Below are 26,859 nucleotides of genomic sequence, written 5' to 3'. Positions count from 1 at the left end.
TGTCCCGCCTTTTGTAAAAAATTAACATTTCAAAGTCGTGTGTAAAGAGAACTTCAAATCAAAGTTTATTTCTAAGATGTTTTGGAAGACTTTTCCTAATATTTCCTGTCTGTCTTTTTATGCTTTCAGAATATTTTTTATTTATACAACTTTGACAAACGAGCAGCTTTGAGAATGACTATTCCAACAACTTCTCCTTTGACGGTAAGTATATGAAAGACATAACTTTGGTCTCAGAGATGAGGCTGAGTCTGTTACTATGGAAACTTATGTCATCAAACCAATCTGCTTTATGGCAGCTTTAGTTCAGACTGTGACTGCAGCTTTAGTTCAGGCTGTGTCTGCAGCTTTAGTTCAGACTGTGTCTGCAGCTTTAGTTCAGACTGTGTCTGCAGCTTTAGTTCAGACTGTGTCTGCAGCTTTAGTTCAGACTGTGTCTGCAGCTTTAGTTCAGACTGTGACTGCAGCTTTAGTTCAGGCTGTGTCTGCAGCTTTAGTTCAGACTGTGTCTGCAGCTTTAGTTCAGGCTGTGTCTGCAGCTTTAGTTCAGACTGTGACTGCAGCTTTAGTTCAGACTGTGACTGCAGCTTTAGTTCAGACTGTGACTGCAGCTTTAGTTCAGACTGTGACTGCAGCTTTAGTTCAGACTGTGTCTGCAGCTTTAGTTCAGACTGTGACTGCAGCTTTAGTTCAGACTGTGTCTGCAGCTTTAGTTCAGACTGTGTCTGCAGCTTTAGTTCAGACTGTGTCTGCAGCTTTAGTTCAGACTGTGACTGCAGCTTTAGTTCAGACTGTGTCTGCAGCTTTAGTTCAGACTGTGACTGCAGCTTTAGTTCAGACTGTGACTGCAGCTTTAGTTCAGACTGTGTCTGCAGCTTTAGTTCAGACTGTGACTGCAGCTTTAGTTCAGACTGTGTCTGCAGCTTTAGTTCAGACTGTGTCTGCAGCTTTAGTTCAGGCTGTGTCTGCAGCTTTAGTTCAGACTGTGTCTGCAGCTTTAGTTCAGACTGTGTCTGCAGCTTTAGTTCAGACTGTGACTGCAGCTTTAGTTCAGGCTGTGTCTGCAGCTTTAGTTCAGACTGTGTCTGCAGCTTTAGTTCAGGCTGTGTCTGCAGCTTTAGTTCAGACTGTGACTGCAGCTTTAGTTCAGACTGTGACTGCAGCTTTAGTTCAGACTGTGACTGCAGCTTTAGTTCAGACTGTGACTGCAGCTTTAGTTCAGACTGTGACTGCAGCTTTAGTTCAGACTGTGTCTGCAGCTTTAGTTCAGACTGTGACTGCAGCTTTAGTTCAGACTGTGTCTGCAGCTTTAGTTCAGACTGTGTCTGCAGCTTTAGTTCAGACTGTGACTGCAGCTTTAGTTCAGACTGTGTCTGCAGCTTTAGTTCAGACTGTGACTGCAGCTTTAGTTCAGACTGTGACTGCAGCTTTAGTTCAGACTGTGTCTGCAGCTTTAGTTCAGACTGTGACTGCAGCTTTAGTTCAGACTGTGTCTGCAGCTTAGTCAGACTGTGTCTGCAGCTTTAGTTCAGACTGTGTCTGCAGCTTAGTTCAGGCTGTGACTGCAGCTTTAGTTCAGACTGTGTCTGCAGCTTTAGTTCAGACTGTGTCTGCAGCTTAGTTCAGACTGTGACTGCAGCTTTAGTTCAGACTGTGACTGCAGCTTTAGTTCAGACTGTGACTGCAGCTTTAGTTCAGACTGTGTCTGCAGCTTTAGTTCAGACTGTGACTGCAGCTTTAGTTCAGACTGTGTCTGCAGCTTTAGTTCAGACTGTGACTGCAGCTTTAGTTCAGACTGGACTGTGACTGCAGCTTTAGTTCAGACTGTGTCTGCAGCTTTAGTTCAGACTGTGACTGCAGCTTTAGTTCAGGCTGTGTCTGCAGCTTTAGTTCAGACTGTGACTGCAGCTTTAGTTCAGGCTGTGTCTGCAGCTTTAGTTCAGACTGTGTCTGCAGCTTTAGTTCAGACTGTGTCTGCAGCTTTAGTTCAGACTGTGTCTGCAGCTTTAGTTCAGACTGTGACTGCAGCTTTAGTTCAGACTGTGACTGCAGCTTTAGTTCAGGACTGTGTCTGCAGCTTTAGTTCAGACTGTGTCTGCAGCTTTAGTTCAGGCTGTGTCTGCAGCTTTAGTTCAGACTGTGTCTGCAGCTTTAGTTCAGACTGTGTCTGCAGCTTTAGTTCAGACTGTGACTGCAGCTTTAGTTCAGACTGTGTCTGCAGCTTTAGTTCAGACTGTGTCTGCAGCTTTAGTTCAGGCTGTGTCTGCAGCTTTAGTTCAGGCTGTGACTGCAGCTTTAGTTCAGACTGTGACTGCAGCTTTAGTTCAGGCTGTGACTGCAGCTTTAGTTCAGGCTGTGTCTGCAGCTTTAGTTCAGACTGTGTCTGCAGCTTTAGTTCAGGCTGTGACTGCAGCTTTAGTTCAGGCTGTGTCTGCAGCTTTAGTTCAGGCTGTGTCTGCAGCTTTCAGCCAGAAGTGAAATGCAAAGTTTAGAAGAGAGCCAGTTTGTTCCTCTCATGTATTGTATAAGATATATTATAAATATTGTGACGTGTAAATGAATCAATATTTGGATGTGTTTTACCAAAAGGTCACATGTCACTTCAGTGGAAGACCTGCGGTGCATTATTCATATGAGCTCCTGGGATTTTAAGAGTTGTTGGGTTGGAGAACACTTGGACCTGTCATTAATATAACTGTACTGTATGAGAGCTACAAACTGAAGCATCCTGACAGATGATTAGCAATTTATGAATGTAGTTTAGAACTGTTACTCATTGATCATATACAATACAGTGAATACAATAAGTGTATTTATATTAACAGAAAGAGACCGTAAACCCACAGAGAGCTGTTGTCACTCACTCTGGCAGCTCTGATAAACTCTGTGCATACAGACATTTAACAGTTAACAAGAGAGCGAAAGGGAAAGGGAACATTGCACTGACATGACCCTGGTGGTTTGTTTCTGGGCTCTTATTGCCCCAAAGTGGCCAAAGAAGTGGATTAGAAATAATTATCTTTAAATAATTTGTGTAGGGCTTCAACCTGCCACCACTGCTCTCACTGTTCTACTGAACTGTCCTTAGATTGAAGGAAAATATATATATATATTCATTCAGTATTAACTTTCATTTCTGTCTAATCCTTTTCTAGAGAGTGGAAGCATTGGTCGATAATTCAGTATTTCAGACATTGACGTCTTCAGGCATTATGGAAATAAGCGGATGCAGATTCTCAGGTCGGCAAATCTTGTGGTTCCCAAAGAAGGGACTGGAAATGTGATATTTTTAAATTGCTGTTATTTTCTTCTCTTACATTTTGCACACTAGTTAATGAAGTTTAATATCAAACTAATTTTATATACCTTCTGTCTCCTCCAAGATTTCACTTTACGATCCGGTTCATCGGAGGTCCTTCCAGACACCTGCACCAAGATGACCTGTGGGCTCGACTGCACAGCTCACTAATCAGAGCACATGTGACATGCAGTCTTGTCTGGGCAACAACATGTAAATATGTTCTGTTTATATCAAGAAGAAAGTTTGAAGGAAGTTTTACTGACTGATTTAAAGGAAGTGGACTATGTGAACGAGACTCAAAACAACGACTTGAGGAGAAAGTTCTGATATTATTCGGCTGCAACTCAGAATTATTGTCATTATTGATGAAAATATATCATTATGTTTTTGATCAGTTGATTCATGATTCAGTCTATAAGACATCAAAGGAATATTCCACCAATTCAGCATTGCACTTTAATACCGTTGTGGGACTCATGATGGACAGTTTGTGAAGAAGACACAACAAGCGACTCAAAACGTGTTTTTAATCTAAGGTCACTGCAAATCAAAGCTGCAGAGATATCATTAAACATTTCCCATAATGCAGCTCACGCTCCAGTTTATAACTCAGTTTGTCTGTCAAATATTTCAAGATATTTATTGTTTATGACTTTATTGTTTATCATCTTAGAGTTGTTATTATAGACATTGTATAAGAGTTTTACTGAACTTTATGTGTTCAATTGTTAAGTTTCAAGGTTTCATTTTTCATTCTGGATATTTGTCCCTTTCCTTGGCCATCAGGTGCACTGACAGTGTGGTTTGCACTGTGACGGGCTCCACTGTCATCGACTTCTTCCACAGAGCTCTGCCTGTCCCGGATCGCTGTACATACACTCTGATGAAGCCTCAAGGAAGTTCAGAATTCACCCTCTTGGCTGCTTTCCAGGAGCGCCGCCGTAAAGATGTGCCACTTTTGGACCATTTGATCCTATTGCTGCCAGGGCCCAGTGCGAAACTGTATCTGGAACAAGGTGGACGAGTTCGGGTGAGCTGCCAGGAGTTACTTTGTGTTGATGTATTTAAAGTTCACTCATTCTTCCAGATATAGTTGGGAAGAAGTATAAAGCAGCTTCAGATAGAAATACTCAAGTAAAGTATTTTACAATGAATTCAGGATTTGTGTAAAAAAGTTATCAGCATATTATTCCACTATCTATGAAACAAAATAATCAAGGTTAAAGTTCCACTCATTGGCCGCGTTCAGGTGTTAAATATTAACTTGTTAGATTTGATTTAGTTAGTTTTTTCTTTTTTGTATTATTTATTTTCTCCTCATTGTGAAGCATGTTGTGATTTCTGCAGTCGAGAGGTGTTATATAAATATAACTTTTTAATAAAGCAATTTTATATATATATACAGTATATATATATATACTGTATTTATATACTTTATATATATATATACAGTATATATACAGTATATAATGTATATATATATAATTCACTCTCTGCATGTATAGCTGCTGAACGTGGTGCCATAGGAGCAGAAATCTGTTTTAGATTTATATATTTCATTTGTTGACGTCTTCTTCTGTCATCTGTCACTTTCAGCGTTCTCTTGTCTTATCACTAAACACAATATGTTATTTTAACTTTGAGGGAAGAGAGGAAACATTTTGAGTTCAAGTGAGCGAAAGAATTCAACCATTATGGAAATCTACTAAAGCCTATGTAGGTGGGAGCAACATACACACAAAGCACACTAGTGTGTGTTTGTGCTGTTTAAACCTTTCTGCTGTGTTCTAGATGGATGAAGAAACACTGACGCTCAACAGCACAGCTCAGACGTTTCACGGCGTGGAGCTCTCCAAGGACCAAACTGGAGTTACTGCCACCTTACCGTTCTCCAACATGACTCTCTTTTTTGATGGTAACACCGTACATGTGCAAGGTACAGAAAACTACATCCTATCTGGACTGAATATTAATGTAATATTAATAAAATGTGCACTTAACCTGATTGAAAATGTAGTAAAACCCAATAATGATAATTTCTACCCATAATCTTATTTGATATACCGATAATGTAAAACCCTATCACATTATTGAAAGCCTTTTTGAATGCAGAACTTTCATAATATCACTTCAAAGATCAGTGTTGAAGAACATTTCATGGGGATTGAATGTTTCTAATCTCAGATCCCCTCTGGTCTGATGGACCTTCAGTATGGAAAGTTAATTTCCCATTTATAGGTATTTCAGTTGTATACATCTTTGCTAGAGTTTACATTTCAAACATCAAAAATTAATAAATCCTTAGTTTTGAAAAAAAGTTGTTTCGTGCAAATTTTAGGATTTTACATTTTCAGGAAACTATTATTATGTTGAAAGTTCATAGATTTGTGTTTGATTGCACGTCTACCAGGACCGACCGAAGCCTTCGAGGGTTTGTGTGGCAACCCAACTAGTTTCAACTCGATCTTTACCCTAGTGGGGCAGAAGTCCTCTCTCTTCAGTCAACAGAGGTAACACTTAGTCCCACTGATATCACCTTTTTGTATTAATGTTGTATATCTTTCAAATGTAATGTGATGTTTGTCTCCCCCCAGCTGCCAAATTCAGCACAACGACACCGTCGACAATTCAGTCAACTGCAACTGTTCAACTGAACAGTAAGAACTGAGCCAGAGAAACACGATGCCATCACACTTACTAAAGTAAAAGTAGTCGTACCAGAGTGAAGAAATACTCTGCTATGAGTCAAAGTAGTTATACCTTAGAAAATAAATACTCTGTTTCAAGTAAAAGTAGTCATACCTTAGAAAATAAATACTCTGTTACGAGTAAAAGTAGTCATACCATAGTGAAGAAATACTCTGTTTCAAGTAAAAGTAGTCATACCATAGTGAAGAAATACTATGTTTCAAGTAAAAGTAGTCATACCATAGTGAAGAAATACTATGTTTCAAGTAAAAGTAGTCATACCATAGTGAAGAAATACTCTGTTTCAAGTAAAAGTAGTCATACCATAGTGAAGAAATACTATGTTTCAAGTAAAAGTAGTCATACCATAGTGAAGAAATACTCTGTTACAAGTAAAAGTAGTCATACCATAGTGTAGAAATACTATGTTTCAAGTAAAAGTAGTCATACCATAGTGAAGAAATACTCTGTTTCAAGTAAAAGTAGTCATACCTTAGAAAATAAATACTCTGTTACGAGTAAAAGTAGTCATACCATAGTGAAGAAATACTATGTTTCAAGTAAAAGTAGTCATACCATAGTGAAGAAATACTCTGTTACAAGTAAAAGTAGTCATACCATAGTGTAGAAATACTATGTTTCAAGTAAAAGTAGTCATACCATAGTGAAGAAATACTCTTTTTCAAGTAAAAGTAGTCATACCTTAGAAAATAAATACTCTGTTACGAGTAAAAGTAGTCATACCATAGTGAAGAAATACTCTGTTACAAGTAAAAGTAGTCATACCATAGTGTAGAAATACTATGTTACAAGTAAAAGTAGTCATACCATAGTGTAGAAATACTATGTTACAAGTAAAAGTAGTCATACCTTAGTGAAGAAATACTCTGTTACGAGTAGAAGTAGTTATACCTTAGAAAATAAATACTCTGTTACAAGTAAAAGTAGTCATACCATAGTGAAGAAATACTGTTACAAGTAAAAGTAGTTATACCATAGTGTAGAAATACTCTGTTACAAGTAAAAGTAGTTATACCTTAGAAAATAAATACTCTGTTACAAGTAAAAGTAGTCATACCATAGTGAAGAAATACTCTGTTACGAGTAGTAGTCATACCATAGTGTAGAAATACTATGTTACAAGTAAAAGTAGTCATACCATCATGTAGTCATACCTTAGAAAATAAATACTCTGTTACAAGTAAAAGTAGTCATACCTTAGAAAATAAATACTCTGTTACAAGTAAAAGTAGTTATACCATAGTGAAGAAATACTCTGTTACAAGTCAAAGTAGTCATACCATAGTGAAGAAATATTCTGTTACAAGTCAAAGTAGTTATACCATAGTGAAGAAATACTCTGTTACAAGTAAAAGTAGTCATACCATAGTGAAGAAATATTCTGTTACAAGTCAAAGTAGTTATACCATAGTGAAGAAATACTCTGTTACAAGTCAAAGTAGTTATACCATAGTGAAGAAATACTATGTTACAAGTCAAAGTAGTCATACCTTAGAAAATAAATACTCTGTTACAAGTAAAAGTAGTCATACCATAGTGAAGAAATATTCTGTTATCTCCTTTTTATTAAAGTAAAAATACACAAGTACACATTAAATACTAAAAGTACTCATTATACAGAAATTCATGTTATAAGATTATAATTATTGATACATTAATGTGTTCATCACTTTAATGTAGCAGCTGGTAAAGGTGGAGCTGACTTTATGGTGTAGGTATCTTAATCACAAACTCTTTATTTATCCCGGAGGAAATTAGATTTAGTCACAATTGCTCAATTTAAGTTTTTTTAGATTTTTTTAATTAAAAGAAAAAGAAAGAAAGAAAAAGGTGGAAGACTAAAGACACAATATTTCCTTCCAAATGGTAGTGGAGCAGTTTAAAGTAGCATAAAGTAGCTTTCCACCACTGGATGTTTCTGGAAGCTCAACGCCAGTGGTGGAAAGTAACTCATTACATTTACTCAAGTACTTTACTTTTGTACAATTTTGAGGTACTTGTACTGTACTTTAGTATTTCCATTTTTTGCTACTTTATACTTCTCTACCACAATTTGGTGTATATGGTATATGGTATAAAATATAGTACTTTTAGATTTATTTTACAGCATTAGTTACTTTGCAGGTTCATATTAATAATACAAAATATATTAACACATTAATGTATCACTCATTATAATCCAGTGATATATATTATTCTGCATGATGAGTACTTTTAGTTTTGGTACTTAGAGTCTATTTTGATGCTGATACTTTTGTACTTTTACTTAAGTAAAAAAAGATGCAGTACTTTTACTTGTCGCAGAGTATTTCTACACTTGGTAGTAAAAGACATGAGTACTTCTTCCACCTCTGTTCAGATCCTTGACTGTCACTCTTCCTCTCTGAACAGCTGTCAGCTCATGAGGCAGGCTCCCTTCACTGCTTGTCACAGCTACATTGACCCAGAGCCGTACATCACCGCCTGCACAGACACTTTGTGTAAATACCCGTCGGTGGACAATATGAAATGTCAGTTTGTGGAGGCGTACGCCAAGTCCTGCATCCTGAGAAACAACGTCACACTGGAGGGCTGGAGGGCACTGACCGGCTGCTGTAAGATCCTCCTTCACTTTATATTCACAGTAACTTGGGCTTAAATACACAACCTTTCATTTTAAGTCCAAAAGTATGTACAGTAGCCTGTAAGTATAGGTTTAGGTTTATTTCAGTCAGTGAGCATTTTACAACGGTGGTAATGGAGTTAAGAGACAATAATTATTATTATTATTATTATGTTTATTTTTGTTGTCGTTATTTATTGTTATTATTATTACAATTGCTATTATTAATATGAATACTTATTGTTGGTATTGCTATTGTTATTCATAATAATATGAATGCAAATGTTATTATTTAAATTGATATTATAATAATAATATACTCCTGTGTATGATCATCTAAAGTACAAATAGTAAAAACATTCAATGTGCAGAATAATAATTATAATGTAAGCAGCTTTTTAATGTTAATTTCATTTTGTTTTCATTTAATCTATTATATATAGTTGTTATATAAATATACCGTTTTACTATATCTGAAAAGTAACAAGTAGCCAGAACTGTCAACTAAATGCACTGGAAGTAAGTATAAATTCAGAAAATGTGTTTAAAATGTTATTTTAATGTCATTCACCCTTTGAAGGTTTAGCTCACGTGTGTGTGTGTGTGTGTGTGTGTGTGTGTGTGTGTGTGTGTGTGTGTGTGTGTGTGTGTGTGTGTGTGTGTGTGCAGCTGCTGTCCCCTCCCTGTCAGCAGCACTGCAGTGCTCATGAGTTCTGTGGACAGAAGCCCGGTGGGACCCGCTGCTTCTGTCGGGCGCTGTTCGCCTCCAAGTACAAGTCAACAAACTCTTTCGGTAAAATGCAAAAAGTGATAAATGGAGTTCATCCAGCTCTGAGAATATTCACAGTTCTTATTATTAGTTGCTTTTAAAAGTAAATATCCTGAAACACATTTGTATTTAAGCATAATTTAAGCCTAAACAAAGATCTGGTGAGAGGTGGAAGAAGTGCTCAGGTGTTTTACTTTAGTCAGAGTGTAGACTTACAAGTTACACGTACCAGTACTGCATCTTTTATTATCACATTAATGCATCAATAATATAATCCAGTAATATAATAATATTACTGGATTATATTATTGATGCATTAATGTGTTCATCACTTTTTTTGCAGCTGGTAAAGGTGGAGCTAACTTTAATTACTTTTTATACTGCAGGTATATTAATCAGTAATAAAACATCATAATTCATTAGTTCATTTATATTTTGTATTAATAATATGAAAGTCAGCAAAGTCACTAATGTGTCAAATAAATGTAGACGAGTAAAAAGTACAATATTTCATTCCAAATTGTTGTGGAGAAATATAAAGTAGCATAAAATGGAAGTAATGTACAAATACCTCAATGCTATATTTAAGTGATGTACTTCAAATCAAACAAATGTATTTATACAGCCCAATATTACAAATTATACATTTGTCTCAGTGTTTACAGACTGTACAGGATACGACACCCTCTGTCCTTAGACCCTCTGTCCTCAGACCCTCTGTCCTTAGACCCTCTGTCCTTAGACTCTCTGTCCTTACACCCTCTGTCCTTAGACCCTCTGTCCTTAGACCCTCTGTCCTTACACCCTCTGTCCTTAGACCCTCTGTCCTTAGACCCTCGCATCGCACAATGAAAAACTTCCTAAAAGAAACCCCATAATTAAAGGGGGAACATGTTAGAAACCTCAGGGAGAGACTGAGGAGGGATCCCTCTCCCAGTACGGACAGACGTGCAATAGATGTCGTGTGTACAGGATAAACAACATAGTACAAATACAACATTTGACAGAACTGATGGTGTGAACCAATTTTAAAAAAAGGATGATTCCAGGATGATGTCAAAAAGGCTTCCCGGTGTCTCCAAAAAATATGTATATTAACGTGGGCGTCAGGCAGGACCAGGACAGCAGGCGCAGCCACGATTCATGATCCTGACGTAAACTTTATCAGTGGCAACCTGCCACATGAGACACAGACACTCCGGGGATGATGCCCCGGATGATGAGTTAGTAACATACATTTACATAAATGCATACAGATAGAGAGGGAGAAGAAGAGAGGGAGGGGAGGAGAGAGGAAGAGAAGGAAGAGAGCAGGGAGGTGTCCCCCGGCAGTCTAAGCCTATAGCAGTATAACTAGGGGCTGATCCAGGGCAAACCTGAGCCAGCCCTAACTATAAGCTTTATCAAAAAGGAAAGTCTTTAGCCTGCTCTTAAATGTGGAGAGGGTGTCTGCCTCCCGAACACAAACTGGAAGCTGGTTCCACTGGAGAGGAGCTTGATAGCTGAAGGCTCTGGCTCCCATTGTACTCTTAGAGACTCTAGGAACCACAAGTAACCCTGCAGTCTGGGAGCGCAATGCTCTAGTTGGTTTATAAGGTACTATGAGATCTTTAAGATATGCTGGAGCCTGACCATTAATTGATTTGTAAGTCAGGAGAAGGATTTTGAATTCTATTCTGTATTTTACCGGGAGCCAGTGCAGAGCAGCTAATACAGGAGTAATATCACTTTAGCAGAAAAACATAATTGTTTGTGTTTGATTAGAAACTGGACATGTTTCTGCTCACAATAAAATAATTCAACAGTTTGATACTTTTACAGGCGAGCCGACAGTCTGCATGAATAACTCTGCCTCTCTGACTCTGGCTGGATGTCTGCTGGAGGACCAACACATCGACTACTCCATCTTACACCTCAAGGACCCGAGCTGCAAAGGTCACATGGACAACCAGAACCACATGGTGACTTTCAGCTTCGACAGCAGCAACACCTGCGGGTCGGAGGTCACGGTGGGTCTCAACAAGAACGTGCTTATCATGGCTCGACATGTTATGTTCAGGACACGTTAGCCTTCCTTCTTTTGGCATAAGAGTGACTCACAGAGTGACAAGGAGCCTTTTAAAGCTGCATTAACTGATTTGAATGCCACTTGCTTTACACACCCAGCACACTATGCACTCTATGATTGATGTAAGGGGAGGACACAGGCTGTAAACTCACCTTGTGTTAACATTTTCCACTAGTTGTCTTCATTTAGGATAGAAAGACATGTGATTTATGAACTGGATGATAAAGATCTGGACTGTGAAAGTTTCCTCTGTCAGGATGGTAAATGTCACAGGTGAATATGAGAATATTGTGCATTAAATGAACTTCCCGTCATAACGTAGATGAACAACAGCCAAGTCATCTACAAGAACTCCATCGTCACGATGAACAGCTCTTTGAGTGGGATCATCACACGCCACGACCAAGTCCAGATCGACTTCTCCTGCCACTACACAGAACCTGACACCAAGAGTGTGTCCTTCAGGATCACAGACAGGTGAGTGCAGCTTCACCTGGTGGTGGAGGTGCTGCAGCTTCATCTGGTGGTGGAGGTGCTGCAGCTTGTTGTTACAGTTTGAGAGAGCTGAACTGTGTGTGTGTGTGTGTGTGTGTGTGTGTGTGTGTGTGTGTGTGTAGCTCTGTGGTGCAGGAGATTGTTTCTGGACTTTGGAATTACACTCTGATGATGAACGCCTACATCGACGCCGGCCTGCTGCAGAAAGTCTCTCCGAGCACTGAGATCCAGCTGAACCAGAAGATCTGGCTGCAGCTGAAGACGCAGGGGCTGGACGCCAACATGCTCGCCATAGTGACCGACTCCTGCTGGGCAACCAACCAGCCATCACCTGATGCTAGTCTGCGATACGACTTCGTCATTAAAGGGTGAGTAAAACTCTGAGGCTGCTTCAGTGACTGTAAGATTCGGCTCCTGACGTCCTGATGTGTGTTTTCCTGTTTCTGAGCAGATGCCCGAACCCTGCTGACAACACGGTGAAGGTGGAGGGAAACGGAGAGGGAACGTCCAACGCCTTGTCTTTCTCCATGTTCGAGTTCTCTGCGAAAAATAACGAAATCTACCTGCACTGCAAAGTGGAGCTGTGCGTCAAATCAGGGAACTCCTGCGTTCCGGTAAGCGGGCTGCAGAGATACTGCTTCAGTGAAAGTAGTACTTCAACATTAGAGAATGCAACCTTTATAAATAATATCTCTAACTGAAACTTGAGCTTGGGAAAGGTCTAACCCCTGAGCATGCTCTGTCTTACAGAACTGCAGCGGTGCTACCAGGAAGCGCAGATTTATTGCGTCTCAACAGGCGGATGGAAAGCCAGCCCTCATCACGATGGCCTTGAGTAGATAAAGACATCCATTACATGGTATGTATGAATGTAATCCATAACTCATGTGTAGCATTAATGCCTCATGCTGGGCATCACAATAACTGTAGCGTGAATGCATTCATAAATACATCTGATAAGTCTCAAGAGGCTACTTGCTTCGGAGTTCTTGAGCCGATGTACAGGAGCCGTAATGTTTCATAAACACACAAACCCCACGATCAAGTTCTTAATAATGAAATGTTTATAGAACTGCTCACTACACTTCTGAACAGACTAATACATGAGAAGGCTTTATCCTCTCAGTAGCAGAAAGTGAATCCGACTGTTTGATATTTTAACCCACATCAGAGACAAAGTGTATATCATGACTCATCAGTTTTGTCTGCGTGTCTTCTCAGGTGATTCCTGACTTTATTATTATTTCTGCAGAAATCCAGTATAAGAATGTGAACATTAAAACGGTGATTATTATTATTAGATTGAAGTTACGACAAGTGTTTCAGTTACCATGTTGTCTTTAATTACCGTGAGGCTGTTGTACCATTATTATGTTTTTATTACTATTTGCAAAGAAAACCCCAAAAAAATAAATAAAGGTAGTGGGTAAAACAAACATGAGCTTCTGTGTGTGTGTGTGTGTGTGTGTGTGAGCAATACGAAATTAGATCTGTAACATAAGTTCTAACATTTGCTCTAGTTATTTTCTTTCCTTAATATAAATTACATTTAAATGGAAAGTAGTCGGTTTAGGTGTTGCAGCCTCAGTGGAATATTATCTAAGTAACATCAAGTCTATCGTAACATTATATTCAGAACACTTGTGGCCACAGTCAATAACTACAACATTTAAGTCAAATTAGAGGAAATGAAATAAGCAATACTTCCTGTTACATCCTTCAAAATAATATATTTTTAAAAAGTGGTTCTTGTGTCATTTAGTGCAGTGGTTCTCAAACTCTCTGTGGCCAAGGCACACCAAAGACCAGGCCAAAAGGTCTGGAACTACAACGTGTTATCAAGTTTAACAACTTACTCACATGCCTGCACTTCCGGTTTAATCCTTCAAACTAAAAGAGACATTGATGTAATTATGCACTTTGACCACCGGAGAGCACCATATACTTGTGATAAAACACCGCAGTAAAGTCTGTAAATATAATAATAATAATAATAATAATAAATTATACAGAAAAGTAATCAAAATTAACAATTCAATGTTAATAAATAAATGAATAGTTACAGTAACACCAACTCTGAAAGAAACAAAACCAATAAGAAGCAAATCAAAAGGTACATCCAAGAAACAATAATACCTGATACAAAGATCGGTTCCCTGAGAATATTGAAAGGACCAAACCAGAGTTTTTACTACAAATCACGAACATTAAAACATCATTGTGCATTTTGTTCGACCTCTCCAGACATCGATTGTCTTTCACTCTTTTTTTGTAGGATACATGTTTGTCAAAAGGTCATAGTATAGTATGTCATAAATCAAATAAAATAAGGCATAGTATAGTATGCCATAAATAAAATAAAGTCATAGTATAGTATGCTATAAATAAAATAAAAAGTCATAGTATAGTATGTCATAAATAAAATATAAAGTCAGAGTATAGTATGTCATAAATAAAATATAAAGTCAGAGTATAGTATGTCATAAATAAAATAAAATAAAAAGTCATAGTATAGTATGTCATAAATAAAATATAAAGTCATAGTATAGTATGTCATAAATAAAATATAAAGTCAGAGTATAGTATGCCATAAAAAAAATAAAGTCATAGTATAGTATGCCATAAATAAAATAAAGTCATAGTATAGTATGTCATAAATAAAATAAAAAGTCATAGTATAGTATGTCATAAATAAAATAAAAAGTCATAGTATAGTATGCCATGAATAAAATAAAAAGTCATAGTATAGTATGTCATAAATAAAATAAAGTCATAGTATAGTATGCCATAAATAAAATAAAAAGTCATAGTATAGTATGTCATTAATAAAATAGTCATAGTATAGTATGCCATAAATAAAATAAAAAGTCATAGTATAGTATGTCATAAATAAAATAAAAAGTCACAGTATAGTATGTCATTAATAAAATAGTCATAGTATAGTATGCCATAAATAAAATAAAAAGTCATAGTATAGTATGCCATAAATAAAATAAAAAGTCATAGTATAGTATGCCATTAATAAAATAGTCATAGTGTAGTATGTCATAAATAAAATAAAGTCATAGTATAGTATGCCATTAATAAAATAGTCATAGTATAGTATGTCATAAATAAAATAAAAAGTCATCGTATAGTATGTCATAAATAAAATAAAGTCATAGTATAGTATGCCATTAATAAAATAGTCATAGTATAGTATGCCATAAATAAAATAAAGTCACAGTATAGTATGTCATAAATAAAATAAAAAGTCATAGTATAGTATGTCATAAATAAAATAAAAAGTCATAGTATAGTATGCCATAAATAAAATAAAAAGTCATAGTATGTCATAAATAAAATAAAAAGTCATAGTATAGTATGTAATAAATAAAATAAAAAGTCACAGTATAGTATGTCATAAATAAAATAAAAAGTCATAGTGTAGTATGCCATAAATAAAATAAAAAGTCATAGTATAGTATGTCATAAATAAAATAAAAAGTCATAGTATAGTATGTCATAAATAAAATAAAGTCATAGTATAGTATGTCATAAATAAAATAAAAAGTCATAGTATAGTATGTCATAAATAAAATAAAAAGTCATAGTATAGTATGTCATAAATAAAATAAAAAGTCATAGTGTAGTATGCCATAAATAAATTAAAAAGTCATAGTATAGTATGTCATAAATAAAATAAAGTCATAGTATAGTATGCCATAAATAAAATAAAGTCATAGTATAGTTCGCCATAAATAAATTAAAAAGTCATAGTATAGTATGTCATAAATAAAATAAAAAGTCATAGTATAGTATGTCATAAATAAAATAAAGTCATAGTATAGTATGCCATAAATAAAATATAAAGTCAGAGTATAGTATGTCATAAATAAAATATAAAGTCATAGTATAGTATGTCATAAATAAAATAAAGTCATAGTATAGTATGCTATAAATAAAATAAAAAGTCAGAGTATAGTATGTCATAAATAAAATAAAAAGTCATCGTATAGTATGTCATAAATAAAATAAAGTAATAGTATAGTATGCCATGAATAATATAAAGTCATAGTATAGTATGCCATAAATAATATAAAGTCACAGTATAGTATGTCATAAATAAAATAAAAAGTCATAGTATAGTATGCCATAAATAATATAAAGTCATAGTATAGTATGTCATAAATAAAATAAAAACTCATAGTATAGTATGTCATAAATAAAATAAAAAGTCATAGTATAGTATGCCATAAATAAATTAAAAAGTCACAGTATAGTATGTCATAAATAAAATAAAAACTCATAGTATAGTATGTCATAAATAAAATAAAGTCAGAGTATAGTATGCCATAAATAAAATAAGTCATAGTATAGTATGCCATTAATAAAATAGTCATAGTGTAGTATGCCATAAATAAAATAAAGTCATAGTATAGTATGCCATTAATAAAATAGTCATAGTATAGTATGCCATGAATAAAATAAAAAGTCAGAGTATAGTATGTCATAAATAAAATAAAGTCATAGTATAGTATGCCATTAATAAAATAGTCATAGTATAGTATGCCATGAATAAAATAAAGTCATAGTATAGTATGCCATAAATAATATAAAGTCACAGTATAGTATGTCATAAATAAAATAAAGTCAGAGTATAGTATGCCATAAATAAAATAAAAAGTCATAGTATAGTATGCCATAAATAAAATAAAAAGTCATAGTATAGTATGTAATAAATAAAATAAAGTCATAGTATAGTATGTAATAAATAAAATAAAAAGTCATAGTATAGTATGTCATAAATAAAATAAAAAGTCATAGTGTAGTATGCCATAAATAAATTAAAAAGTCATAGTATAGTATGTCATAAATAAAATAAAAACTCATAGTATAGTATGTCATAAATAAAATAAAGTCATAGTATAGTATGCCATAAATAAAATAAAGTCATAGTATAGTATGCCATAAATAAAATAAAAACTCATAGTATAGTATGCCATAAATAAAATAAAGTCATAGTAGAGTATGCTATTAATAAAATAAAGTCATAGTATAGTATGTCATAAATAAAATAAAAAGTCATAGTATAGTATGTCATAAATAAAATATAAAGTCATAGTATAGTATGTCATAAATAAAATAAAGTCATAGTGTAGTATGTCATAAATAAAATAAAAAGTCATAGTATAGTATGTCATAAATAAAATAAAGTCATAGTGTAGTATGTCATAAATAAAATAAAAAGTCATAGTATAGTATGTCATAAATAAAATAAAGTCATAGTGTAGTATGCCATAAATAAAATAAAGTCATAGTATAGTATGTCATAAATAAAATATAAAGTCATAGTATAGTATGTCATAAATAAAATAAAAAGTCATAGTATAGTATGTCATAAATAAAATAAAAAGTCATAGTATAGTATGTCATAAATAAAATAAAGTCATAGTATAGTATGCCATGAATAAAATAAAGTCATAGTATAGTATGCCATAAATAAAATAAAGTCATAGTATAGTATGTCATAAATAAAATAAAGTCATAGTATAGTATGCCATAAATAAAATATAAAGTCATAGTATAGTATGCCATAAATAAAATATAAAGTCATAGTATAGTATGCCATAAATAAAATATAAAGTCATAGTATAGTATGCCATAAATAAAATAAAAAGTCAGAGTATAGTATGCCATAAATAAAATATAAAGTCATAGTATAGTATGCCATAAATAAAATATAAAGTCATAGTATAGTATGCCATAAATAAAATATAAAGTCATAGTATAGTATGCCATAAATAAAATAAAGTAATAGTATAGTATGCCATTAATAAAATAGTCATAGTATAGTATGCCATAAATAAAATAAAAAGTCAGAGTATAGTAGGTCATAAATAAAATAAAGTCATAGTATAGTATGCCATTAATAAAATAGTCATAGTATAGTATGCCATGAATAAAATAAAGTCACAGTATAGTATGTCATAAATAAAATAAAGTCAGAGTATAGTATGTCATAAATAAAATAAAAAGTCATAGTATAGTATGCCATAAATAAAATAAAGTCATAGTATAGTATGCCATTAATAAAATAGTCATAGTATAGTATGCCATGAATAAAATAAAGTCACAGTATAGTATGTCATAAATAAAATAAAGTCAGAGTATAGTATGTCATAAATAAAATAAAAAGTCATCGTATAGTATGTCATAAATAAAATAAAGTCATAGTATAGTATGCCATTAATAAAATAGTCATAGTATAGTATGCCATGAATAAAATAAAGTCACAGTATAGTATGTCATAAATAAAATAAAGTCAGAGTATAGTATGTCATAAATAAAATAAAAAGTCATAGTATAGTATGTAATAAATAAAATAAAAAGTCACAGTATAGTATGCCATAAATAAAATAAAAAGTCATAGTATAGTATGTCATAAATAAAATAAAGTCATAGTATAGTATGTCATAAATAAAATAAAGTCATAGTATAGTATGTCATAAATAAAATAAAGTCATAGTATAGTATGCCATAAATAAAATAAAGTCATAGTATAGTTCGCCATAAATAAAATAAATAGTCATAGTATAGTATGTCATAAATAAAATAAAGTCAGAGTATAGTATGTCATAAATAAAATAAAAAGTCATCGTATAGTATGTCATAAATAAAATAAAGTCATAGTATAGTATGCCATTAATAAAATAGTCATAGTATAGTATGCCATGAATAAAATAAAGTCACAGTAAAGTATGTCATAAATAAAATAAAGTCAGAGTATAGTATGTCATAAATAAAATAAAAAGTCATAGTATAGTATGTAATAAATAAAATAAAAAGTCACAGTATAGTATGTCATAAATAAAATAAAAAGTCATAGTATAGTATGTCATAAATAAAATAAAAAGTCATAGTATAGTATGTCATAAATAAAATAAAGTCATAGTATAGTATGTCATAAATAAAATAAAGTCATAGTATAGTATGTCATAAATAAAATAAAGTCATAGTATAGTATGCCATAAATAAAATAAAGTCATAGTATAGTTCGCCATAAATAAAATAAAAAGTCATAGTATAGTATGTCATAAATAAAATAAAAAGTCATAGTATAGTATGTCATAAATAAAATATAAAGTCATAGTATAGTATGTCATAAATAAAATAAAGTCATAGTATAGTATGTCATAAATAAAATAAAAAGTCATGTTATAGTATACCATAAATAAAATAAAGTCAGAGTATAGTATGCCATAAATAAAATAAAGTCATAGTATAGTATGCCATAAATAAAATATAAAGTCATAGTATAGTATGTCATAAATAAAATAAAAAGTCAGAGTATAGTATGTCATAAATAAAATAAAAAGTCATAGTATAGTATGCCATGAATAAAATAAAAAGTCATAGTATAGTATGCCATAAATAAAATATAAAGTCAGAGTATAGTATGTCATAAATAAAATATAAAGTCATAGTATAGTATGTCATAAATAAAATAAAAAGTCATAGTATAGTATGTGATAAATAAAATAAAGTCACAGTATAGTATGTCATAAATAAAATAAAAAGTCATAGTATAGTATGTCATAAATAAAATAAAAAGTCATAGTATAGTATGTCATAAATAAAATAAAAAGTCATAGTATAGTATGCCATGAATAAAATAAAAAGTCATAGTATAGTATGCCATAAATAAAATATAAAGTCAGAGTATAGTATGTCATAAATAAAATAAAAAGTCATAGTATAGTATGTCATTAACAAAATAAAAAGTCATAGTATAGTATTGTGAAGTAAATTACTCCTGATTGTATTAATCCACACTTGAAAGACTATCATAAGTGTTTGTCTACCTCAAACAATATGTATTTCTGCACTATTATGCATTTTCTGCACTGTATGTATTACAAGTATAATATTGAATGTAAGAGCAATAGGAACACTTCCCCTTTAAGAGAACAGGTCAACAAACCATCACTTCCTGACTCTGCTGACGGAGGAGCGTGATGCCACCAACGGGGACCAATGAGGAGAAGGACAACGCCTACTCCATGTGTTAGATGTGATGTTTTACAACTCTTTGTCACACTTTGAGCGGAGACGTCAGACAGCAATCTGGGGTTTCTTAGCTTTTCAGTCTGTGGAAACGGTGATGAGATTTGTGTCCTCAGCTGAGAGTATTTTCTATGTTTGACTTATCATGTTAATAAATATATCGATTTAACGAGAGGATTGCTGTTTTGATTCGACATTCAAGCTCCGAGTTCTTCATCTTTTTCCGCCATTAGTATGCCATAAATAAAATATAAAGTCATAGTATAGTATGTCATAAATAAAATAAAAAGTCATAGTATAGTATGTCATAAATAAAATAAAGTCAGAGTATAGTATGCCATAAATAAAATAAAGTCATAGTATAGTATGTCATAAATAAAATAAAAAGTCATAGTATAGTATGCCATAAATAAAATAAAAAGTCATAGTATAGTATGCCATAAATAAAATAAAAAGTCATAGTATAGTACGTCATAAATAAAATAAAGTCACAGTATAGTATGCCATAAATAAAATAAAAAGTCATAGTATAATATGCCATAAATAAAATATAAAGTCATAGTATAGTATGCCATAAATAAAATAAAAAGTCATAGTATAGTATGTCATAAATAAAATAAAGTCATAGTATAATATGCCATTAATAAAATAAAGTAATAGTATAGTATGCCATAAATAAAATAAAGTCATAGTATAGTATGTCATAAATAAAATAAAGTCATAGTATAGTATGCCATAAATAAAATAAAAAGTCATAGTATAGTATGTCATAAATAAAAAGTCATAGTATAGTATGTCATAAATAAAATAAAGTCATAGTATAGCATGCCATAAATAAAATAAAGTCATAGTATAGCATGTCATAAATAAAATAAAAAGTCATAGTATAGTATGTCATAAATAAAATATAAAGTCATAGTATAGTATGCCATAAATAAAATAAAGTCATAGTATAGTATGTCATAAATAAAATAAAGTCACAGTATAGTATGTCATAAATAAAATAAAAAGTCATAGTATAATATGCCATAAATAAAATAAAGTCATAGTATAGTATGCCATAAATAAAATAAAAAGTCATAGTATAGTATGCCATTAATAAAATGAAAAAGTCATAGTATAGTATGCCATAAATAAAATAAAAAGTCATAGTATAGTATGCCATTAATAAAATGAAAAAGTCATAGTATAGTATGCCATAAATAAAATAAAAAGTCATAGTATAGTATGTTATAAATAAAATAAAGTCATAGTATAGTATGTCATAAATAAAATAAAGTCATAGTATAGTATGTCATAAATAAAATAAAGTCATAGTATAGTATGTCATAAATAAAATAAAAACTCATAGTATAGATTGCCATTAATAAAATAGTCATAGTATAGTATGTCATAAATAAAATAAAAACTCATAGTATAGATTGCCATTAATAAAATAGTCATAGTTTAGTATGTCATAAATAAAATAAAGTCATAGTATAGTATGTCATAAATAAAATAAAGTCATAGTATAGTATGTCATAAATAAAATAAAAACTCATAGTATAGATTGCCATTAATAAAATAGTCATAGTATAGTATGTCATAAATAAAATAAAAACTCATAGTATAGATTGCCATTAATAAAATAGTCATAGTATAGTATGTCATAAATAAAATAAAAACTCATAGTATAGTATGCCATAAATAAAATAAAAAGTCATAGTATAGTATGCCATAAATAAAATAAAAAGTCATAGTATAGTATGCCATAAATAAAATAAAAAGTCATAGTATAGTATGTCATAAATAAAATAAAGTCATAGTATAGTATGTCATAAATAAAATATAAAGTCATAGTATAGTATGCCATAAATAAAATAAAAAGTCATAGTATAGTATGTCATAAATAAAATAAAGTCATAGTATAATATGCCATTAATAAAATAAAGTAATAGTATAGTATGCCATAAATAAAATAAAGTCATAGTATAGAATGCCATAAATAAAATAAAGTCATAGTATAGTATGTCATAAATAAAATAAAGTCATAGTATAGTATGTCATAAATAAAATAAAAAGTCATAGTATAGTATGCCATAAATAAAATAAAAAGTCATAGTATAGTATGCCATAAATAAAATAAAAAGTCATAGTATAGTATGTCATAAATAAAATAAAAAGTCATAGTATAGTATGTCATTAATAAAATAAAGTCATAGTATAGTATGTCATAAATAAAATAAAAAGTCATAGTATAGTATGTCATAAATAAAATAAAGTCATAGTATAGTTTGCCATAAATAAAATAAAGTCATAGTATAGTATGCCATAAATAAAATAAAAAGTCATAGTATAGTATGTCATAAATAAAATAAAAAGTCATAGTATAGTATGTCATAAATAAAATAAAAAGTCATAGTATAGTAAGCCATAAATAAAATAAAGTCATAGTATAGTATGTCATCAATGAAATAAAAAGTCGTAGTATAGTATAGTAAATACAATAAAAAGTCATAGTATAGTATGCCATTTATAAAATAAAGTCATAGTATAGTATGTCATAAATAAAATAAAGTCATAGTATAGTATGCCATTAATAAAATAGTCATAGTATAGTATGTCATATATAAAATAAAGTCATAGTATAGTATGCCATTAATAAAATAGTCATAGTATAGTATGTCATAAATAAAATAAAGTCATAGTATAGTATGCCATTAATAAAATAGTCATAGTATAGTATGTCATAAATAAAATAAAGTCATAGTGTAGTATGCCATAAATAAAATAAAAAGTCATAGTATAGTATGACATAAATAAAATATAAAGTCATAGTATAGTATGACATAAATAAAATATAAAGTCATAGTATAGTATGTCATAAATAAAATAAAAAGTCATAGTATAGTATGCCATTAATAAAATAAAGTCATAGTGTAGTATGTCATAAATAAAATAAAGTCATAGTGTAGTATGCCATAAATAAAATATAAAGTCATAGTATAGTATGCCATAAATAAAATAAAAAGTCATAGTATAGTATGTCATAAATAAAATATAAAGTCATAGTATAGTATGTCATAAATAAAATAAAGTCATAGTATAGTATGCCATTAATAAAATAGTCATAGTATAGTATGTCATAAATAAAATAAAAAGTCACAGTATAGTATGCCATAAATAAAATAAAAAGTCATAGTATAGTATGCCATAAATAAAATAAAAAGTCATAGTATAGTATGTCATAAATAAAATAAAAAGTCATAGTATAGTATGTCATAAATAAAATAAAGTCATAGTATAGTTTGCCATAAATAAAATAAAGTCATAGTATAGTATGCCATAAATAAAATAAAAAGTCATAGTATAGTATGTCATAAATAAAATAAAAAGTCATAGTATAGTAAGCCATAAATAAAATAAAGTCATAGTATAGTATGTCATCAATGAAATAAAAAGTCGTAGTATAGTATAGTAAATACAATAAAAAGTCACAGTATAGTATGCCATTTATAAAATAAAGTCATAGTATACTATGTCATAAATAAAATAAAGTCATAGTATAGTATGCCATTAATAAAATAGTCATAGTATAGTATGTCATATATAAAATAAAGTCATAGTATAGTATGCCATTAATAAAATAGTCATAGTATAGTATGTCATAAATAAAATAAAGTCATAGTATAGTATGCCATTAATAAAATAGTCATAGTATAGTATGTCATAAATAAAATAAAGTCATAGTATAGTATGCCATAAATAAAATAAAAAGTCATAGTATAGTATGACATAAATAAAATATAAAGTCATAGTATAGTATGCCATTAATAAAATAAAGTCATAGTGTAGTATGTCATAAATAAAATAAAGTCATAGTGTAGTATGCCATAAATAAAATATAAAGTCATAGTATAGTATGCCATAAATAAAATATAAAGTCATAGTATAGTCTGCCATAAATAAAATAAAGTCAGAGTATAGTATGCCATAAATAAAATAAAAAGTCATAGTATAGTATGCCATTAATAAAATAAAGTCATAGTATAGTATGCCATAAATAAAATAAAAAGTCATAGTATAGTATGCCATAAATAAAATAAAAAGTCATAGTATAGTATGTCATAAATAAAATATAAAGTCATAGTATAGTATGTCATAAATAAAATAAAGTCATAGTATAGTATGCCATTAATAAAATAGTCATAGTATAGTATGTCATAAATAAAATAAAAAGTCACAGTATAGTATGCCATAAATAAAATAAAAAGTCATAGTATAGTATGCCATAAATAAAATAAAAAGTCATAGTATAGTATGCCATAAATAAAATAAAAAGTCATCGTATAGTATGTCATAAATAAAATAAAAAGTCATAGTATAGTATGTCATAAATAAAATAAAGTCATAGTATAGTTTGCCATAAATAAAATAAAGTCATAGTATAGTATGCCATAAATAAAATAAAAAGTCATAGTATAGTATGTCATAAATAAAATAAAAAGTCATAGTATAGTAAGCCATAAATAAAATAAAGTCATAGTATAGTATGTCATCAATGAAATAAAAAGTCGTAGTATAGTATAGTAAATACAATAAAAAGTCATAGTATAGTATGCCATTTATAAAATAAAGTCATAGTATAGTATGTCATAAATAAAATAAAGTCATAGTATAGTATGCCATTAATAAAATAGTCATAGTATAGTATGTCATATATAAAATAAAGTCATAGTATAGTATGCCATTAATAAAATAGTCATAGTATAGTATGTCATAAATAAAATAAAGTCATAGTATAGTATGCCATTAATAAAATAGTCATAGTATAGTATGTCATAAATAAAATAAAGTCATAGTGTAGTATGCCATAAATAAAATAAAAAGTCATAGTATAGTATGACATAAATAAAATATAAAGTCATAGTATAGTATGCCATTAATAAAATAAAGTCATAGTGTAGTATGTCATAAATAAAATAAAGTCATAGTGTAGTATGCCATAAATAAAATATAAAGTCATAGTATAGTATGCCATAAATAAAATATAAAGTCATAGTATAGTCTGCCATAAATAAAATAAAGTCAGAGTATAGTATGCCATAAATAAAATAAAAAGTCATAGTATAGTATGCCATTAATAAAATAAAGTCATAGTATAGTATGCCATAAATAAAATAAAAAGTCATAGTATAGTATGCCATAAATAAAATAAAAAGTCATAGTATAGTATGCCATAAATAAAATAAAAAGTCATAGTATAGTATGCCATAAATAAAATAAAAAGTCATAGTGTAGTATGTCATAAATAAAATAAAGTCATAGTGTAGTATGCCATAAATAAAATAAAAAGTCATAGTATAGTATGCCATAAATAAAATATAAAGTCATAGTATAGTCTGCCATAAATAAAATAAAGTCAGAGTATAGTATGTCATAAATAAAATAAAAAGTCATAGTATAGTATGCCATTAATAAAATAAAGTCATAGTATAGTATGCCATAAATAAAATAAAAAGTCATAGTATAGTATGTTATAAATAAAATAAAAAGTCATAGTATAGTATGCCATAAATAAAATAAAGTCATAGTATAGTATGCCATAAATAAAATAAAGTCATAGTATAGTATGTCATAAATAAAATAAAAAGTCATAGTATAGTATGTCATAAATAAATAAAGTCATAGTATAGTATGCCATAAATAAAATAAAAAGTCATAGTATAGTATGCCATAAATAAAATAAAGTCATAGTATAGTATGCCATAAATAAAATAAAGTCATAGTATAGTATGTCATAAATAAAATAAAAAGTCATAGTATAGTATGCCATAAATAAAATAAAAAGTCATAGTATAGTATGTCATAAATAAAATAAAAAGTCATAGTATAGTATGCCATAAATAAAATAAAAAGTCATAGTATAGTATGCCATAAATAAAATAAAAAGTCATAGTATAGTTTGTCATAAATAAAATAAAAAGTCATAGTATAGTATGTCATAAATAAAATAAAAAGTCATAGTATAGTTTGCCATAAATAAAATAAAGTCATAGTATAGTATGCCATTTACAAAATAAAGTCATAGTATAGTATGCCATAAATAAAATAAAAAGACAGAGTATAGTATGCCATAAATAAAATAAAGTAATAGTATAGTATGCCATAAATAAAATAAAGTCATAGTATAGTATGCCATAAATAAAATAAAAAGTCATAGTATAGTATGTCATAAATAAAAAGTCATAGTATAGTATGTCATAAATAAAATAAAAAGTCATAGTATAGTATGCCATAAATAAAATAAAAAGTCATAGTATAGTATGTCATAAATAAAATAAAGTCATAGTATAGTATGCCATAAATAAAATAAAGTCATAGTATAGTATGCCATAAATAAAAGAAAAAGTCATAGTATAGTATGTCATAAATAATAAGTCATAGTATAGTATGCCATAAATAAAATAAAAAGTCATAGTATAGTATGTCATAAATAAAATAAAAAGTCATAGTATAGTATGTCATAAATAAAATAAAGTCATAGTATAGTATGCCATAAATAAAATAAAAAGTCATAGTATAGTATGCCATAAATAAAATAAAAAGTCATAGTATAGTATGCCATAAATAAAATAAAAAGTCACAGTATAGTATGTCATAAATAAAATAAAGTCATAGTATAGTATGTCATAAATAAAATAAAGTCATAGTATAGTATGCCATTAATAAAATAGTCATAGTATAGTATGTCATAAATAAAATAAAAAGTCATAGTATAGTATGTCATAAATAAAATAAAGTCATAGTATAGTTTGCCATAAATAAAATAAAGTCATAGTATAGTATGCCATAAATAAAATAAAAAGTCATAGTATAGTATGTCATAA

At 30.4% G+C, this 26,859-nt stretch overlaps 2 protein-coding genes across 3 annotated transcripts; both read left to right on the top strand.

The window, feature by feature from the left end:
• Nucleotides 1–185: 185 nt before the first annotated feature.
• Nucleotides 186–8,648, top strand: LOC115016578 (kielin/chordin-like protein). Its single transcript, XM_029444410.1, has 8 exons — nt 186–204; nt 3,156–3,240; nt 3,384–3,511; nt 4,088–4,331; nt 5,093–5,237; nt 5,712–5,811; nt 5,896–5,958; nt 8,402–8,648. Exons 3-8 carry the CDS (start codon nt 3,486–3,488, stop codon nt 8,646–8,648), a joined length of 825 nt encoding a protein of 274 aa, XP_029300270.1. The 5' UTR covers nt 186–204; nt 3,156–3,240; nt 3,384–3,485.
• On the top strand, nt 8,449–19,945 carry LOC115017423 (uromodulin-like). Of its 2 annotated transcripts, none has more exons than XM_029445853.1 (8): nt 8,449–8,604; nt 9,282–9,405; nt 11,203–11,390; nt 11,772–11,926; nt 12,067–12,312; nt 12,396–12,558; nt 12,695–12,803; nt 19,891–19,945. In XM_029445853.1, the coding sequence occupies exons 3-7, from the start codon at nt 11,220–11,222 to the stop codon at nt 12,785–12,787; spliced, it is 828 nt and encodes a 275-aa protein (XP_029301713.1). In that variant the 5' UTR covers nt 8,449–8,604; nt 9,282–9,405; nt 11,203–11,219; the 3' UTR covers nt 12,788–12,803; nt 19,891–19,945. The 2 variants fall into 2 exon arrangements, with proteins under 2 accessions (XP_029301713.1, XP_029301703.1); XM_029445843.1 differs by lacking the exon at nt 19,891–19,945 and adding an exon at nt 13,166–13,339.
• Nucleotides 19,946–26,859: the final 6,914 nt, after the last annotated feature.

The sequence above is a fragment of the Cottoperca gobio genome, chromosome 2 (genome assembly GCF_900634415.1).
Source record: "Cottoperca gobio chromosome 2, fCotGob3.1, whole genome shotgun sequence".
Classification (NCBI taxonomy): domain Eukaryota; kingdom Metazoa; phylum Chordata; class Actinopteri; order Perciformes; family Bovichtidae; genus Cottoperca; species Cottoperca gobio.
Note: the sequence above shows the minus strand (reverse complement) of the source record. Positions and strands in the feature narration are given on the sequence as shown.

Coding starts and splice junctions, on each gene's coding strand:
- LOC115017423 (XM_029445853.1), top strand. CDS start 11,220: ATGAATAACTCTGCCTCTCTGACTCTGGCTGGATGTCTGCTGGAGGAC. Junction 11,391..11,771: donor CCTGCGGGTCGGAGGTCACG/GTGGGTCTCAAC, acceptor GTCATAACGTAG/ATGAACAACAGCCAAGTCAT. Junction 12,313..12,395: donor TACGACTTCGTCATTAAAGG/GTGAGTAAAACT, acceptor GTTTCTGAGCAG/ATGCCCGAACCCTGCTGACA.
- LOC115016578 (XM_029444410.1), top strand. CDS start 3,486: ATGCAGTCTTGTCTGGGCAACAACAT. Junction 3,512..4,087: donor TCTTGTCTGGGCAACAACAT/GTAAATATGTTC, acceptor CTTGGCCATCAG/GTGCACTGACAGTGTGGTTT. Junction 4,332..5,092: donor AACAAGGTGGACGAGTTCGG/GTGAGCTGCCAG, acceptor GCTGTGTTCTAG/ATGGATGAAGAAACACTGAC.